This window comes from Otolemur garnettii, unplaced genomic scaffold (genome assembly GCF_000181295.1).
Source record: "Otolemur garnettii isolate 467f Iridium unplaced genomic scaffold, OtoGar3 scaffold00013, whole genome shotgun sequence".
NCBI classification, from domain to species: domain Eukaryota; kingdom Metazoa; phylum Chordata; class Mammalia; order Primates; family Galagidae; genus Otolemur; species Otolemur garnettii.
Genome location: NW_003852408.1, coordinates 27,572,256 through 27,590,782, shown reverse-complemented (window position 1 = coordinate 27,590,782; position 18,527 = coordinate 27,572,256). Strand labels below are relative to the sequence as shown.

Sequence of the window (18,527 nt, the reverse complement as noted above, 5' to 3'; positions counted from 1 at the left end):
CCCGCCACAACGCCCGGCTATTTTTTGGTTGCAGCCGTCATTGTTGTTTGGCGGGTCCGGGCTGGGGATTCGAACCTGCCACCTTAGGTGTACATGGCTGGCGCCTTAGCCTGTTGAGCTATAGGCGCCAAGCCCATATGTAAGAATATTAAATGCTATAGCAAATCTTGAGTGTTTCTGTAATATTCTTTTTTTTTTTGGAGACAAAGTCTCACTCAGTAGAGTGCTATAGCGTCACAGCTCACAGCAATCTCAAACTCTTGGGCTTAAGTGATTATTTTCTTGCCTCAGCCTCCCAAGTAGATGGGACTACGGCGCCCACCACAATGCCTGGCTATTTTTTGTTGTAGTTGTCGTTGTTGTTTGGCAGGCCCAGAGTGGGTTTGAACCTGCCAGCCTCGGTGTATGTGGCTGGTGCCCTAGCTGCTGAGCTACAGGCACTGAGCCTATATATATATATATTTGAGACAGAGTCTCACTATGTTGCCCTTGGTAGAGTGCTGTGGCATCACAGCTCACACCAACCTTAGACTCGTGGGCTTAAACAATTCTCTTGTCTCAGCCTCCTAAGTAGCTGGGATTACAGGTGCTTGCCACACTGCCCGGCTATTTTTTGTTGCAGTTGTCATTGTTGTTTAGCTGGCCCGGGCTGAGTTCGAACCCGCCAGCCTTGGTATATGTGGCTGACGCCATAACCACTGTGCTATGGGCACTGTAACAATATATGAATTCAAGTCTGATAAATTTATGGAATTTCTGAAAAGCAATTTTAGTCATGTAAAACCATTTTGTAGTCATACATAGATGAAAAATGGTCAGAAGTGCTTTTTCCTTCTATGATTTTGTTAAATGATAAAATTACCAAGAAGATAGTGACAAATTAAAATAAAGATAAGACTTGTATCACTCTTTGAGAGATACAAAGGCTGGAGGAGGGTATCATTGCAGTGTTTGGGAACATGAAGATTTGAACAAAGCAAACAAGCATTCATCAAATTATACATTATTAATTAAGACTTGTCTCACTGAGTTTCATGTAGCTTATTTTAAGTTCTCAAGATAACTTTAGGCACAGATGGATAGATGACTGTGCCTGGTATCTTCTATTTCTCCTCCCTCATCCCCCACTCCCTGCTCCCCCCATTCTTCCTCCTCCTCATGCCGTACTTCAGTGGACTCTTCTTGCCCTCTGGCTTCCTCTTGAGTATGGCACAAGTGCTTTATTTTTTCCTTTTTCACTTCTTCCTCCCTCCCTCCGTCCCTTTTCCCTCTTCCTTTCTCTTTTTTCTCCTCTCCTCTGCCCCCTTTCTTCCTTCCATTTTCTTCCCCTGATACTCCCTTTCCTTTCTCTTCTTCCCTCGCTCTCTCTTCTCTCTCCCTTGACCTTTCCCTTCTCTCCTGCTTGCTGGAGTGCTCTCTGGGTGTTGTAGTGCTCTGTCTAGGCCCTCAGTTGAATGTAAGTCAAGGTAAAATTTAGGAACTGGATTGTAGTATTGGGGAATGATGGATTAGGGAAGCATGTCTCCAGTTGTCATTAGCTATTGAAAAATCTCTCAACAGAGCAAAATATAGTAAAATCAATGGTAAACATGTACCAATTCAGGGTGATATTAAAAATTAGAGGCTCGGCGCCTGTGGCTCAAGCGGCTAAGGCGCCAGCCACATACACCTAAGGTGGCTGGTTCGAATCCCCAGCCCAGGCCCGCCAAGCAACAATGATGGCTGCAACCAAAAAATGGCCAGGCGTTGTGGCGGGCGCCTGTAGTCCCAGCTACTTGGGAGGCTAAGGCAGGAGACTCGCTTGAGCCCAGGAGTTGGAGGTTGCTGTAAGCTGTAATGCCATGGCACTCTACCCAGGGGGATAGCTTGAGGCTCTGTCTCCAAAAAAAAAAAAAATTAGATATATTTTGGTTGATTTGTATTTTAGTTTTTTTCATAATTATAAATTTCTTTAATTGTAAAACAAAATAATCTAGCTTTAGAGATGGATTTCTTCAACTGAATAAATAGGATTTTTAATCTGGAAGTATATCATTTGATTATTTGCTGAAATACTTTTTCCTTTAAACAAATTACTACCTTAAATTTATTATACTATTATACTATTACCATTATTTATTATTTTGGAATAAAACTGTATATAAAATATTTTTCTTTTGTTTTCACAAATGTCATTCTTGTTTAGTTTTTGGTATTTAGAGGCTGTTTTGGGAGGAGATAAAAATTGTACTGATTTTGAAACCCTATGAAATCTCATTAATTTAATAAAATCAGAATCTTAATTAGTAATCTAGTTACATATAGCTTTTCTAACTTAATCATGTTTTTGTTTTACTGCTTTTGCACTTTGATATAGTATCAGCTGAGCAATAACTGTCACCTTGTATTGTGTTTTCCAGATAGCAATTAAACATTTTAAATAATCTTATTAAGATATAGGCATTATAGGTAAAGTATTTCATTATCTGAGGTAATTTTCTTTTGTGACACGTCTGTTCTGTTCCCGTTGCAGGTCATCCTGTTCAGTTCTACAGCATGAATAGGCCTGCCTCTCGTCATACTCCCCCAACAATAGGAGGCTCATTGCCCTATAGACGCCCTCCTTCCATAACTTCACAAACAAGCCTTCAGAGTCAAATGAATGGAGGACCTTTCTATAGCCAGAATCCAGGTTAGATTTTCTTTTGCCTTCTATAGAATGTGCCAATTAAAAACTTTTCATTTAGAAAGTCCCCTAATTATCAATAACTAGCACATGCTAGGTAGTTGGTACTATTTGTTGAATGAATGGAAGAATGAATGGGTACTAGGTTGCTAATATTGTATCTTTAACTTTTTTTTATTCAATTCATGATTTCCATGTAAAGTTATAGGACTTAATTTTTCCTAGCAGAATCCTTTTGAATGCGCTAGTGGTTATTTGCTCTTAAAAATAATACTGTCCTTGCTGTATGAGTAACAAAGAATGAACAGAGTTTAGCAGTGGCAAAGGAAAAGGGAAATGATATTTTTGAAGCTACTATATGCTAGGCAATTACACTATTATTTCTTACTCAATTCTCATAGCAAACACATTATGGGAAAACTGAGACTTGGAGAAATTGATCTGGGTATAATAATTATAATAATTGCAGCATGAACATGTAAAAATTAATTTAGCATGTATTTAATGCTTTGTATAATCATTATTTTGCTTAGTCTCCAGAAGCAAGAACAAATATTAGACTCTATTACAGACGTAGCATCTCAACTTAATGTGTTTTTCTGGATTTTTGCCAAAGAGGTCAGTAAACCCATATGTGAACAACTGATGGTAGGGACAGCTTATTCTGTCTTTGATAAGCCTTGAGTTTTATGGAACCAAAATTTGTCTAGCATGCTACTACCTATAGTTAGGTCCTTTGAAGTCTTGTTGAAGAATTTTGATCTTCCTTCTACTTAAGCAATTACAATTTAAAGATTTTTTTTTTGAGATACCGTGTTTCCCCCAAAATAAGACCTACCCCCAAAATAAGCCCTAGCAGGATTTCTATGCATTTGTTAAATATAAGTCCTACCCCAATAATAAGACCTAGATATGCTGCATAGCCACGCCATGCATTTTGGGGTGGAGAGGAAGACATCCCCTAAAAATAAGTCCTAGTGTGTCTTCTTGAGAAAAAATAAATATAAGACAGTGTCTTATTTTGGGGGAAACACGATAGTCTTCTTGTGTCACCCTGGGTAGAGTGCTGTGGCATCCTAGCTCACAGCAATCTCAAACTCTTGGGCTTAAGCAAATCTCTTGCCTCAGCCCCCAAGTAGCTGGGACTATAGGTGCCTGCCACAATGCCTGGCTATTTTTCTGTTGTAGTTGTCATTGTTTGGCAGGCCCAGGCCAGGTTTGAACCCGCCAGTCCCCTTGTATATGGCCAGCACCGTAGCCGCTGAGCTACGGGTGCCGAACCTAAAGAATGTTTTGTATTAATTGTCTCATTTGATTCTTACAGTTATGTACAAAATAAGATTGGTGATCATTTTCATATGGATTTTCAAGGAAAATCAAGGAAAGTGAGGCTGTTCCCTGATTGATTTCTCCCAGTCTCAGTTCCCAGTTGTCTAAATTCAGCCTATTTTATTCTTTCTCCCTTCCTCATCTTTCAGCTCATTATAATATAGAATCACTTAGCATCTCTAAAGTCTGAACACATCCATCACCAGCAGTTTTATGCAGAAACTATCCCTGTCACTGGGTAACTCATTACCAATCAGCAATGTGTTAAGTGCTATTTGTATTTAAATGCAGTTTTTATTCTTAAATTTCAGTTTATTAGACATAGCCTCTTTCCTAGTTCTGCTGAAGATAGAGTCTGTCTTTGGCTCTCTTAGAAGGCTAGACAGTTATTGCTATGGCTTTTATGCACTTACCTTATCCTTTTTTTTTTTTTTTTTGAGACAGTCTCAAGCTGTCGTCCTGGGTAGAATACTGTGGTGTCACAGCTCACAGCAACCTCAGACTCTTGGGCAAGCGATTCTCTTGCCTCAGCCTCCTAAGTAGCTGGGACTACAGGCGACCACCACAACACCTGGCTATTTTTGTTGTTGTTGTTGTCATTTTGTTTAGCTGACCGGGTTCAAACCTGCCAGCCTGGGTGTTTGTGGCCGGCACCTTATCCACTGAGCTATGGACACGGCCACTTGCCTTATTTTTATGTAGAGTTTTGAAAGAATGGCATTAGTCCAAAATGCATTGGTTGTATAATGGAGCTGGGAGATGTTTTACTATTACAGATTAAGACCAACTATCCATGATACATAGTAAATATATACAGGGATATTTCATGCTTTGTGCATGTACTGAATAACCAAAGTAGTCCCATGAGAACTCTGTAGTTAGAATTATTTGAAGGCTGTTTTAGCACATATTTAAGTACATTTTAAAATATGTATTTCAGTGCTTCTTTCTTTGTAAATCTCACGTTAGCACACTTGAAAGTATATGTTAAGATAGAAATATATCCTGTTTTATGGAATGATTTCCATGAAGTTTTTTTTTTTTTTTTTCACATTCATGTTAGTAAGGTGAAGTGGGATTATTGGGTCTTCAGCATTATGTGTGAGGCAATTTAGTTGTAGTTTTTTGTACTTTCCACCTTTCTTCTCCAGGGATTTGGTAACTGTTTAAAGAAGGTGACCACAGCTTTGTTAGTTGGTTAATTGGAGTGCTTCTTTTAAACTGATTCTTTTTTTTTAAACAAACCATGGTCTTTACAAAGCTCTTTTTGCAAGACTTAATGCCTTGTGAACCAGTGTTCTAAGGTTGTTAGATGTGCTTCGACTTCATTTGCATTAGAATATTATATAAGAGCTGGGCACAGTAGTATTTGTGTGCAATGCCAGCTACTTGGAAGGCTGAGGTGGAAGGGTCACGATCCAGAGTTCAAGTCTGCAGTGAGACTTGTGAATAGCTACTGCACCTCCCACTCTGGGCAACATGGTAAGATATCACCTGTAGAAGAAAAAAAAGAATACATTTTATATAAATCTCTTGTGTTATTTCCACTGGCCCTACGCTTTCCTTTTTTTTTTTTTTCTTTTTGAGACAGAGTCTCTTAGTGTCATCCTGGGTAGAGTACTGTGGCATCATAGTTCACAGCTACCTCAAATCTTGGGCTCAAGAGGTCCTCTTGCCTCAGCCTCCTTAGTAGCTGGGACTACAGGTGTGCACCACTAGCCTGTTTTTCCTGTTTTTTCATGTTTAAAATTAGAAAATTTGTTGAGGTTTCTTAAGTAGCTAATTTTCTAATTTAACAAAAATCCCAGGTTGTGTGTTTTATGAACAGCTTTTTTTTGTTTGTTTTTAAACAATTAAGGACTTGGATGTGGATGAGTGCTTCTGATGGAGTGAGCTAACAGTCTGGGATTTATGTGAATATAAATTCAATGGGGTTCTGTGAGGTATAAATCTAGCAAAAATATTACTACTAATTAATGCACAATTTGATTTGAGTTTGAAAAAGAGGATTATGACATAGGAATTAAAATATAGAACACCCATTTGTGCCAGTTATTTGGTATACTAATTATACTATTTCAGAAACAAATTATTGACCAGGAAATAACTAAAATTCCTTTGTTTCTCAATGTTTCTTAATTTAATCCAACTAAAGTAATAGAAATATACGTTAGCGGTAGTAAGGAAAGTCATAGAAACAACATAGGGAGCTAATGAGTTAATCTTTACTTTAAATGTAAATATGAGGCATCTTGTACATATGTATCTGTACACATACATTAACTTATGTATACATAAACCTTGTTTGGTAAGGAATCACTAACATTTAAGTATAAGCACGTATGTATGTACTAAGGCTTTTTAGTAGGAAGTAGGCAGTATTTTACTGCTCATATTTTCTTGCAATAAATGCTTTTAACAAATCAGTGGAATGTTAGTTCCAGCAGATACGACTGTAGTTGTATGAGACAGGAATTTCTTAATGGGTATGCTGTTTTTTAGAGGGAAAATGTCAGGATTTATTAATGGTTTTAAAAACCACTGAAAACAAACAGTGTAGAAATGATGTTGGCATGGTGATACTGCAAAAGAAAAGCTGTATCACATGTTCTCTAAATGATTAGTAAAGTTTACAGCATTATTTACCATAACTCTCCAAAAGAATACAGATGTGGGCTTTAGCAAAGTATAAATAGCCAATAATAAGAACAGTAACAAGAAGCTGTTTTGAATACTTATTTTAGGCAATCTTTAGGGTGTGCTGGATCCTTGAGTGTAGCCTTCTGATGGAATCCGAATTTCACAGAACAAATCTTTTTAATAAAGGGGTTTGTTCTGTGAAGTTTGGATTTAGTTGAGGGGCTACATTTGGGGATCTGGAGGGCCACGTAATGGCTTTGAGGCTGAAGGCTCCCCACCCCTTAACCAGTTAAACCAGATAGGCGCTTTCACTGTTGGACACAAATTATATTTTAATACCGTGTGTCTTGATCTGCTGCTGTATCTTACGGTAACATCATATGGTGTTTTGTTTTTTTTTTAATTTGAAAAGAAATAACAAAAATGATCCAATGTTTTAAACTCTTCTGAGACTTCAGGACTAATAGTTATTTGATAGCTACACTCTTTTTCATTAGAAAAGCTCTTCTTATTAATATGTTAAGTTAACTTTTAAGTACTCTTTATTCTGAGTTGCTATTTATATTTAGAAAATACTTTACTCTTTAAATTGCTTTAAATTATTTCTATCACTGGAACATAAAATATAAGCATCTAAATTTGAATGGGTTGTCATGAGTCTTTATGGCTTGTAAAGGTGATGTTCTTTAGTGGCTTTAGAAATAGTATTGAGTATTTGTCTAATTTTCTCAGTATTTATAGAACTGTAAAAATAAAATGTAAGGGCTCCTAAGAGTTTAAAATTTTGTAAGAGTTTATTTTTCCAAACTCTTTGAATGGAACCTTTAAAAACACTAAACCTCAAAAATGATGCTTCGGAGAACTTTATAAATAACCAGAAAGGTTATGCGTAGAAAATCTGTACATTTCACCAGCCATAGACTCATCTCTTAAGTTTGCTTGGAAGTGTTTGTATGTAAATTTTGCTCTGATCACATAGCTATCATTCTTATAACTGTTCTACTTATGATCGCTGTAGAGTCTAGTCACTTGGTGAGCCTTTCTTTACATTAGCTTCATTATTGTGTATTGTGAAAATAATATAGCTGAGTATAACTGAAAACTAAGTTTGGAGACCTTTTGGTGGTTACAGGGGAAGCCTTGTTACATGAGAAATCATTTTAGCTAAATGGAATGAAAACAAGTTTATAAAGTTACTTTTTGCTCTTGCTTGTGCACAAAATGACTTGGACCGGAACTGGATATTGCAAGTAATTCTTTACATCAAAATTCTGCTTAAATTCTCCTAGAATTTTCAGTTCTGTCTATATAGGCCAATATATTCTGGTTCACGGATGTTCTGTTTAGATGAAATCCTATGTACTGCCCTCTCCCAGGGCTATGGTATCTGAATTAATTTGGACCACCATGTTAAGTGTTTGCCCTGGGTAAAAAATGTAGAGTTTAGGATCACCTTTCTAAACCCCAGATGGAACTGAATTTTTAAACATGTTACACACTAGCTTTGAAAAAAATCTTAAGTTGTTATAAATTCAGTCTGTTCAAGGGAGATCTGAGATTGGTTTTCCCCTGGCTTTTGTTGGTGGCCTTCTTAAAACCACTGTAGTTTCAGATTTATTTTATTTATTTATTTTTTTGAGACAGAATCTCACTTTGTCACCTTCAGTGGAGTGCTGTAACATCACAGCTCAGAGCAACCTCAAACTCTTGGGCTTAAGTGATTCTCTTGCCTCAGCCTCACAAGTAGCTGGGACTACTGGCACCCACTACAATCCTGGCTTTTTTTTGTTTGTAGTTGTTGTTTGGCAGGCCTAGGCTATATTCAAACCCGCCAGCTCTGGTGTATGTGGCTGGCGCCCTAGCCCCTGAGCTATAGGCGCCAAGTCCAGATTTATATTTTCAAAACTAGAAAAGAAATAAGCATGTTTATCTTAAAAAAAAAATTTAGCCTTCCTACAACAAGACTAATGGGGGTTAAGCACCTAATCATTCTTTTTTAGCCAAGTACCAGAAGGTTGTGGCTTTGTTTGATAAACAATGACTGAAGTAGGAAATTTCCTACTTTTCTGTTACAGGGAAGGTTGGGATATGTGCCAACAGAAGCGTTTCATCTTAATTTGGTGTGAACGTGAATCTTACCTCTGCTCTCCTGGTGCCACTTGCTGTCTGCTGCAGTTTTATATTTTGTCTCTGCTACCTTCTGTATTCATTGACTTCTGCTTACCTCACATATTAGAAAATAGGGTATTAGGAACATGTCAACAGTTGTTCCATTCCAAGCCTCTAAGTGGGAGACAGACACTTGGGGCTAAGGATTTACTGCTAAGAATTACAACTTTAGGGAAGAAGCTAACCAAATGTATCTTTTAAAGAAAGATACCCATTTGTAGGGGGATAATGCTGTGTTCCTTATGTCTAGCTATTCTCCAAGATCTGCTTAACTCTGCTGGTGCATTTATATGTTCCCCTCGCAGCTGTCTAAGGTGTTAACTTTGTCTCTGGACTGACTGATGACTAATATCTCTGTAACTTGTTTTTTGTTTGTTTGTTTTGGGGCATTCGCACTTTGTCACCCTTGCATGCTTTTTACACCCATTGTCTTTTTATCTTTGTAACCAGTAAGTGTAGTAGGTTATGTTATCTCTTTGTCATCTCACATTTATAGAATAGGCTGGAAGAAATTAACTGACATGCTGCCAAACAGCAAGAATTGGCACATCAGAGATTGAGGCTGAGTGACTTTAAAATCCAATTTCTTTGACTAATCTTTTTTTTTTTTTGAGACAGAGTCTCACTTTGTCACCCTGTATAGAGTGATGTGATGTCATAGCTCACAACAACCTCAAACTCGGGCTCAAGTGATTCTCTTGCCTCAGCCTCCTGAATACCTGGGACTATAGGCGCCCCCACCACACCTGGCTACTTTTTAGAGATGGGGTCTCACTCTGGCTCAGGCTGGTCTTGAGCTCCTGAGCTCAGGCAATTCACCTGCCTCCGCCTCCGAGAGTGCGGGCCTGAACCATTGCCCTTGGCCTGTCTAAGCACTCCCTCACCTGGCATATAGCGTCCTTCCCTGTTTCATATCTACCCAGTCAGGTGTTTTACTTTCTCTTTCAGGTATTTATGCTAGACATATGGAAACATTTCTGGTCCTGTGTACTGGTAATGCTGTTTTATGACACTCAGTCTTTGCCCTCACTTGGTTCTCTCTCACTGATTATTTTTCTCAACCTCTTGTCTGCCTGGTGAACTCCCTTTCTTCAGAATTACTTCTTTGTAGCCCTCCTCAGTACCACCACCACCACCTTCGGGGAATTACTACAAATATCATTAAGATTTTACTTTCTGGCTCGGCGCCTATAGCTCAACTGGCTAAGGCGCCAGCCACGTACACCTAAGGTGGCGGGTTCGAATCCCCAGCCTGGACCCGCCAAACAACAATGACAGCTGCAACCAAAAAATAGCCGGGCGTTGTGGCGGGTGCCTGTGGTCCCAGCTACTTGGGAGGCGGAGGCAGGAGACTCGCTTGAGCCCAGGAGTTGGAGGTTGCTGTGAGCTGTAATGCCACGGCACTCTACCCAGGGGGACAGCTTGAGGCTCTGTCTCAAAAAAAAAAAAAAAAAAAAAAAAGATTTTACTTTCTCTTCTGTTCCCAAGTGGAATGTGATCTCCTTAAGGGCAGAAGAAATAGATGTATTTTTAAAGTTTTGTTAATCTTAACTGTAATTTGGAGCTAGTAAAGGCATGCTCAGTAAGGAGGCACACACCATACTTTATACCCGTTCTGAAGGAAACTATGACTGTAGAGTTAATCCTGTGAGATTGCTTGGCATATACCTTGCTTGTTCAGAGACTTATATGTGTGAAACAACGATTGAAGGCTTACTAGGTCTAGGCACTTTGCTAGGTGATTGAGGTGGAGGGAAAAACACCTTGGGAAGGAGAATGGGATTATTTGAATAAGGCCAGCACCTTTCTGTAGGGTCTGGGAGGAAATGTACCAGTGGGTTAGAATCATGAAAAATTGTAATGATGTAGCACCAGACTCTTGAGAGAATGGTTTTGATATATTTTCCTAGCAGAGTGGTTGCCACTTAGTAGGAAGTCAGTAAATAATTGTTTAGTTAATGAATGAAGAACCAATTAATTTGTGTTAATGCAGTAATAAGTGCAAATTTAAAGTATTGGGATGTATTGTTTTTTTCCCTTCTTTATTGACAAAGATTAAACTTATAGCCTTCTAAGGAAAATTCAGAAACCAACTTGGTAATCTGTAGAAATTCTTTCTTTGAGAAGGCATGTTATCAATATGAACAAAGTCAATTGTCATATGTTAGGGTAGATCTATATATGATAAATGCTTCCTGTGCTTTAAGTTTTAAAAACTTACTAAAAATTCCCCAGGTGCTTTGTTTTATGTGTTGACACATCAAAAGAGCATCCTTAATATCACTTATAAAATGTTTGTGAATAGAGATTTCCCTCTTTTGTGCATTCATTTTACTGCATTACCCTTTCCTTCTAATGTGACGCGCCCTCATCCCTCACCCTCCGCACTTTGTTTTGTTTTCGCAGTATCTCTCGCTCCTCCTCCTCCCTCCATCCTACAGGGAACTCCTCAGTTACCTTTAATGGGATTTGTGGCCAGAGTCCAAGAAAATAGTAAGTTTGTGTCTTCTTTATGCTGTAGATCAGATTATAGGTATAAAATGTCATTTAGGTAAGATTGACTGAATGGTCATTCATTTCTTCATATTTTAAATATTTGAATATTGTGAACAGCCATTGTCTGAATAGCAAGTAGGGGTGTTAATATAATTAAAATAAAATTTTCTACTTTTGAATAGCTTAAAATATAGTAGTGAAGGTAAGGCAAATAAATGTAAAATGAAGCACATGTAAGTAAAGGAAGATCACATCTGGATGAGGTGACACTCTTTAATCACCAGCTAGCTCATCTTTTTTTCTCTAGTTTGCTCAGATAAGTAATAGTCTTGTTTCTTACCACTGGAGTTTTAGGGGTTGGTAGTGTAGATGGCCTGAGAGTCTTCCTCCAGAAGTATAAAAAGGGCCATGTCATGGTAGGGTCCGAGGACCAAGCTGCCATCTGTCTCCTAAAAGGCCTCATAGATTGGCAATTAATTTATTTTAGCCTGTGGTCTAGTATTGAGCCCTGCAGAATCAGATAACTGATGTTATTGACACATTTAGTCTTTTACTAGGGAAGCATTAAGGAAGCTCAAGAACCATGTATCAATATTCAATGAGGAATTGCTGACACAGAGAATATGAACATAATCTGCATGATGGATGAATTCTTTTCTTGCGAGCTGTCTACATGAGAAACCACATCATAATCATAAGGTTGAGTGATGAGCATGAAATCTGAAGTAAGGGAATTATATTAAAGATTTAATGGCATTAGGCCAGCACAACCGAACGTATATATCTCATAACAAGAATGCCCTCACTGATGGATAGAAATATTTGCAATCTGTTGCTTAGGACTCCTCCTTCTTTAGAAATGGCATTGCCAACTAGAATATAAGCTCTATGAGAGCAGGGTTTTTTTCTTTCATTTTTTTTTTTTGCCTGTTTTGTTTGCTGGTTGTGTCCCCGGTACTTATAAAAGCATCTGACACATAGCAGGTACTTTTGGTCCCTCTTTTTTTTTTTTGAGACAGAGCCTGAAGCTGTCCCCCTGGGTAGAATGCTGTAGCATCACAGCTCACAGCAACCTCCAACTCCTGGGCTCAAGCAAGTCTCCTGCCTCAGCCTCCCAAGTAGCTGGGACCGCAGGCGCCCGCCACAGCACCTGGCTATTTTTTGGTTGCAGCCATCATTGTTGTTTGGTGGGCCCAGGCTGGATTTGAACCTGCCACCTTAGGTGTATGTGGCTGGCGCCTTAGCCACTTAAGCCACAGGTGCCCTCTTTTTTTGTACTTCTGTAGCTGACTAACAGCCATCACTCCCTTATTGACATACCCTTTTTAAAGATGTGTTTGTATTTGAACTGATGATAATTCAGTTGTACTGGCCTGAGGGCTCAGCGGCTCTTTTAGGTGCCTTTGGATTTCTACTTGCTATTTTCTGAAAATGGTCTATTTTACTTCTGTTTATTGGAAGTTACCTCATGCATGCACACCTATAATGCTTATCACACTGTGATTTCTTAAGATGTTTTGGTAAATTTAAGAACTTTTTCATATATGATTAGGTAGGTTTTACATGTTTTTAAATTGTGCTATTGGGACCCAGTGTTGTTTTGGCTTGTGTGTGAACCCAGTACCCCAGAGAGAAAATGTCCCCTCAGCAAGGTTCACTTAGTCTAGCATGCACTCAGCACAGTTACAGTATGTCCTGTTGCCAGGCTTGTGTGGTCAAATATGGGATAGAGGTCACTGTTACATTTGGTTTTTATGATGTGGTGTTGCTCAACAGAACAAAGTGGTTTTGAGTAGATTCTGGAGTAAAGGCCAGATCTGGAAACTGAAATTGAAGACTGATCTATCAGTCAAACAGGAATGTTTATTATAGGAACTAAATGGTTATTTTCTTTGCAAAAAATTAGGTTTAAAAGTTGAGTAGGATTACACAACAGGATGTCATTAATTTTCACTAGACATTAGTGGAAGTTGCAAAGTGTATAGAAACATCAAAATGTTTCATGAACAGACCAGACCCCCCAATACTGTTTTATTGAAGTGTGGTAATCATGCACTTCAATAAAATAGAAATGTTTTAAGAAGAGGGCAGCACCTGTGGTTCAGTGGGGCGCTATCCCCACATACCGAGGGTGGCATTCAAACCTGGCCCCGGCCAAACTGCGACAAAAAAATAGCTGGGTATTATGGTGGGTGCCTGTAGTCCCAGCTACTCAGGAGGCTGAGGCAAGAGAACTGCCTAAGCCCAGGAGTTGGAGGTTGCTGTGAGCTGTGATGCCATGGTACTCTACCAAAGGCAATAAAGTTGAGACTCTGTTTCTTAAAAAAAAAAAAAAAAAAGTTTTAAGTAGATAATTATAAAACATTAATTAATAGCAGTAGCACTACCTATATTTTAAAAGCCATTCTCTATTTGGCCACTGTGTTACAATTGATTGCCTTTTGGCATAGTTTTTTTCATTTCTTTCTATGGTGATACACATTTTTCACATAAAAAAAGTGCAAAATAAAAATCATTGTGTATAAAGTATGCTGTGACTGACTTTACAAACTTAGCAGACTTAGACATTCAAATGAATGTTATTTTCAGAACATTCACCGTAGAAAGATATATACTTTTGGAATTATCTTCAAAGCTTTTCAGGTATATTATTTTGAAGATACTCTGTGGTAGCACATATTTACTCTGCATTAAGTTTGATAATTTGGAAGAAGTCTGGAATCATTTGGAACCGATTATAGTGAACCAGTTTTACCAGGGTAAGAATCATGGTAATGATCCTATTATTCTCCTTAAAATCCTTCTGCAGCTTTTCATTGCTCTTTGGCTAGAGTACAAACTGTTCTAAGCCCTTTCCTGCCAACTCCTCTCCACCTTCCTCATGCCTCTTTCTAATGAACTTTCCACAGTTCTTTGAAAGTTTCCTTCTTTCTTACCTTTGTACTTGTTTTATTCTTTATCTTACATCAAATACATCCCCCCATGCCATCCTACCCTCTTCTCCCGTTAACCCTTACTCATCCCTCAGGTCATAGGAAGCCTTTCCTCACCCACACAAGAGGTTGGTCTGTGCTGTGTATTTCCATGATATCGTAAAGCACTACACTTAATTGTAAATGAAAGTTTTATTGTCTGTGTATCTGTGACTTTTACCCACTTCTGTTCCTCAGTGCTGAGCATAATACCTAGCCATAGCAAACTCTTAGTTGATTTTTGTTGAATTAATAATAATGAAACATGATTTTACAGTTGTTGAGTTTATCTCATTTCATAGTATTATAGCTTTTAAGATAACAGGCATTGAGAGTCCTTGCTATAGGAATACTTAATCTTGTAAAACCCCATTTTACACATCCATAAAATGAGGATTCAAAACATCATCTCCCAAGATAAAGATTAAATGAAATATTAGAAGTATTTAGAACTTTTTAAGCAAAAAATGGTAGCTTATGTTAGTTGTAGTAAACTGAATGTAACACAGTTATTAAAAAGGTAAAAATTGAGTAATGGCAGCATCTTAATTTTGTAGTGTCATTTCTCAAGGTGGTTGTTTTGAAAGTTTCTTTGGATCTGCATTTTTGTGCTTGTTTAATGTCAGTCTTTTTACCTTACAAATACAAATGGATATATTGTTCTTTCTTACCTCATCCATAAAGTATATGCTAAGATCACATATCTATGTCTTTTAAACATCAATAACCATTAGAACTAATGAATTTTTGTTTATTGAGTTAGGTTTATAGAGTGGCATACCAGATAGGAAGAATATTGAGATAGGACAGTGTACGGTGTTGATGTGACTGATCCTCACCAGGCATCAGCAGTCTTCTAAAATCCATTTGATTCAATCAGCAGCTTTGATAAAAAATTAGAATGTGAACAAGATTGCTCAGAGAATTTTACAGAAACAATACTGGTACCTCATAAATAAGAATTAGTGCTTATTTGTTTGTTAAAACTGAGGAGCTGATGAATGCAGGCTTAACTAATTTTATTCTGTTGAGTTGTGCTCCAGTATATACCAAGCATTTTGAAAGCTTTGACTTTTGAAGTTAGTTGTTTAGATGTACTGTATGCTGGTACCTGAGCCGTGGAAGCAGATCTCTATAAGAGATATTTTAAAATGTTTTAAATCACTCTGATAGTATACTTGGATAGTTAGCCTGAAGAAATTCAGAATCATTCTGTAAACAAACAAAACATCTTCATGAATGAAATTACCTAAGTTTACCCAATTTGATAAAATATTTTAAAAAATTTATTGAGAGGAAAGTAGATTATTAAAATTTAGCTATTCCCTGGACTCGTTCTAATTTATTATAAGTGAAATGTGGTTATAAATGTCCAAATTATTAATATTTCTGATAACTCCTCTTTGGATATAGTGTAAAGCTTAGTGTAAAGCTAAAGTATGTTGTATAGCTCTCTTTGAAAAGAGGATTCTATTTTAGCATAAACAAGTTTCCAAGGCTCAGTTAATTATTTTGGCTCAACTTTATTCAGCATCCATCAGCACTAACAGGAGAGGCAGGGAGGAAGTTATGCTTGGAGATTTAGAACATTATAGTTGGCAGGAAGACTTTGATTGCTCACTTATGTTTTGACATACGATTATTTTTAAGACTAGTTTTATATTCTATTAACCTAGAAGCTTGAAGGAGAAATACTGAACTTTGCATAGCAATATGTAGTTCTGTTTTCAGCTTGATACATTCTTAGTTTCAGATACACCACCTCCACCACCACCTGTGGAAGAACCAGTCTTTGATGAATCCCCCCCTCCGCCACCTCCCCCAGAAGATTATGAAGAGGAGGAAGCTGCTGTGGTTGAGTATAGTGATCCTTATGCTGAAGAGGACCCCCCTTGGGCTCCAAGGTCTTACCTAGAAAAGGGTAAGTTTCAGAAGGATCGTCTGGTGGGATGGGAAGAAACCTTTACATAGAAATGGAATTTGCTGGTATGGAAGAAAATCTTGATTTTTTTCTTAATAAGTAAAGTTTTATTTATGTGTATTATCTGTACATTTTTATTAATTTAGTCTATAAGGTTCATGATTTTTGTAAGTCACACCTGTAAAATTCTTTGAAGATTTCAGTATTTTTTAATCGATGGTTACCTATTGTTCCTGTGAACATACTCTTTGTGTATGGTTTCTGTAAGAGAAAGATCACAAAAAGAGTGATTTTCTGTTTCCTTTGGTTTCAGGAAGAGGATTATTTCTCCAAATTATTAGTTATTCCTACTCTCATGCTTTCAAACAGTATTTTGAGTCATCTTAGATAGTTCGGTTTAAGTGTTTCCATATGAAATTTTGTTCCAAAGAATAATGGTTTCTCTTTTTTTTAAATTTCTTTTAGTGGAAACTTTCTCTGAGAATATTTACTAACCATGACAGAGCATGTTGGGACACAAATTTCCAAAATCTCATCAGGACTAATCAGCTCATAAAAAATATGCTGTCTAGAAGGAAATTTTCTGTTAAGGAAATTAAAGCTGCTAATCCATTTTAGCAGCTTTAATTCGCCCCCAGTAGAATGTCATGGGGTCATAGCTCACAGCAACCTCAAACTCTTGGGCTCAAGTGATTCTCTTGCCTCACCCTCCCAAGTAGCTGGGACTACAGGCACCTACCTCAAAACTGGCTATATATTAGAATCACCTGGGAAATAGTAGACTTCTAATTCTGGCCAAGATAGGCAACAGTAATCAGATTTATACCTCCTCTTAAAGCAGGAATTAAAAAAAACACATAATAGTTTCTAGACATTGAACAACAGGCATTAGCAGACTATGACCCCAGAGAGGAGGAAATACAAAATATTGTTTTCTATTATATAGCTATTATAAATGGCACATATAATCAGTAAAGGAAAACATGAACATCAGAGAGAAATGTAACATTTTTTTTAAAAGAATGAGGAAGAGAAACCAATATAGAATTTCTGGAGACAAAACATACAATATCTGAAATGATGGCCCAGGAGAAGCATTACTGATGCCATGGTTATAGGAGCTGTCCAAAGTGAGGCACAAAGAAAAGAGAAGAAAAAGCAAACAAAACAGAGCAACAGATATGTGGGACTAGGTCAAATAGACTTTTTTTTTGTTTGGTTTTTTTTTTGGAGACAGAATCTCACTTTTATTGCCCCCAGTAGAATGTCATGGGGTCATAGCTAACAGCAACCTCAAACTCTTGGGCTCAAGTGATTCTCCTGCCTCAGCCTCCCAAGTAGCTGGGACTACAGGCGCCTATCACAACATCCGGCTACTTTTAGAGACAAGGTCTCTTTCTGGCTCAGGCTGGTCTTGAACTCCTGAGCTCAGGCAGTCTACTTGGCCTCAGCCTCCCAGAGTCTTGAAATTACAGGTGTGAGCCATTGCTCCTGGCCTAGATCAAATAGTCTTAACTTTGATGAAAACTATTAGTTGTCTATTGCTGCCTAACAAATTATTCCAAAATTTAGTGGCTTAAAGAAAACACATTATCTCCCAGATTGTGTAGCTTAGCTGGGCCCTCTGATGTAGGGACTCTGACATGGCTGCAGTCAAAGTGTCAGTCCAGGCTGCAGCTATTTCAAGGCTTGACTGAGGGAGAATTTACTTTCAGGCTCACTTTTGTGGTCATTGGCAAGATTTAGTTCCTTATGTATTGCTACTGATGACCTCAGTTTTCTCATTGGCTGTTGGCTGGAGGCTTCCCACAGTTCTGGGCCACATGGACCTGTCCATAGGGCAGCTCACTTTCTGGCAGCTTGCTTCATTAGAATGAACAAGAACAGCCAAAAAGAGAGAATGCAGGCAAGGCAGAAGTTAATTAAGAGTCTGGGCTTTAGAGTTATACCAACTGGTTCAAATCCCAATTCTGTCATTTACTAGTTTGCAGAAGATGCTTAACTTTCCAAAATGTAGGCCTTGTGTTTGGTGCCAGGGATATACAGAGGTGAGTAAATGATAAGAGTCTTACCTTAGACTGTAGAGAGATTTTGTTTAGATTGCTGTTCCTTGTTTCAGTTTACATTATGAGAAACAATAACTTGAGTCCTCGTAGAGATTGTTTGCCACCATTGTATGACCCCATTATTCTTTGTTTACATTTAACACTGCTGCATACTTCCTGTAAAATTATAGGATAACAATAAAAGAGAACTGGTGGCTCGGCGCCTATAGCTCAACCGGCTAAGGCGCCAGCCATGTACACCTAAGGTGGCGGGTTTGAATCCCCAGCCC

General features: G+C 38.0%; 1 protein-coding gene across 1 annotated transcript in view; it reads left to right on the top strand.

Moving 5' to 3' along the window:
- ABI2 (abl interactor 2) overlaps positions 1 to 18,527 on the top strand; it is a 123,323-nt gene that overhangs the window by 101,423 nt on the left and 3,373 nt on the right. Inside the window, exons 7-9 of the mRNA XM_003785014.3 lie at positions 2,513 to 2,671; positions 11,210 to 11,296; positions 16,019 to 16,192. Of these exons, the coding sequence (XP_003785062.1) occupies positions 2,513 to 2,671; positions 11,210 to 11,296; positions 16,019 to 16,192 (420 nt within the window). The remainder of the gene's footprint in view (positions 1 to 2,512; positions 2,672 to 11,209; positions 11,297 to 16,018; positions 16,193 to 18,527) is intronic.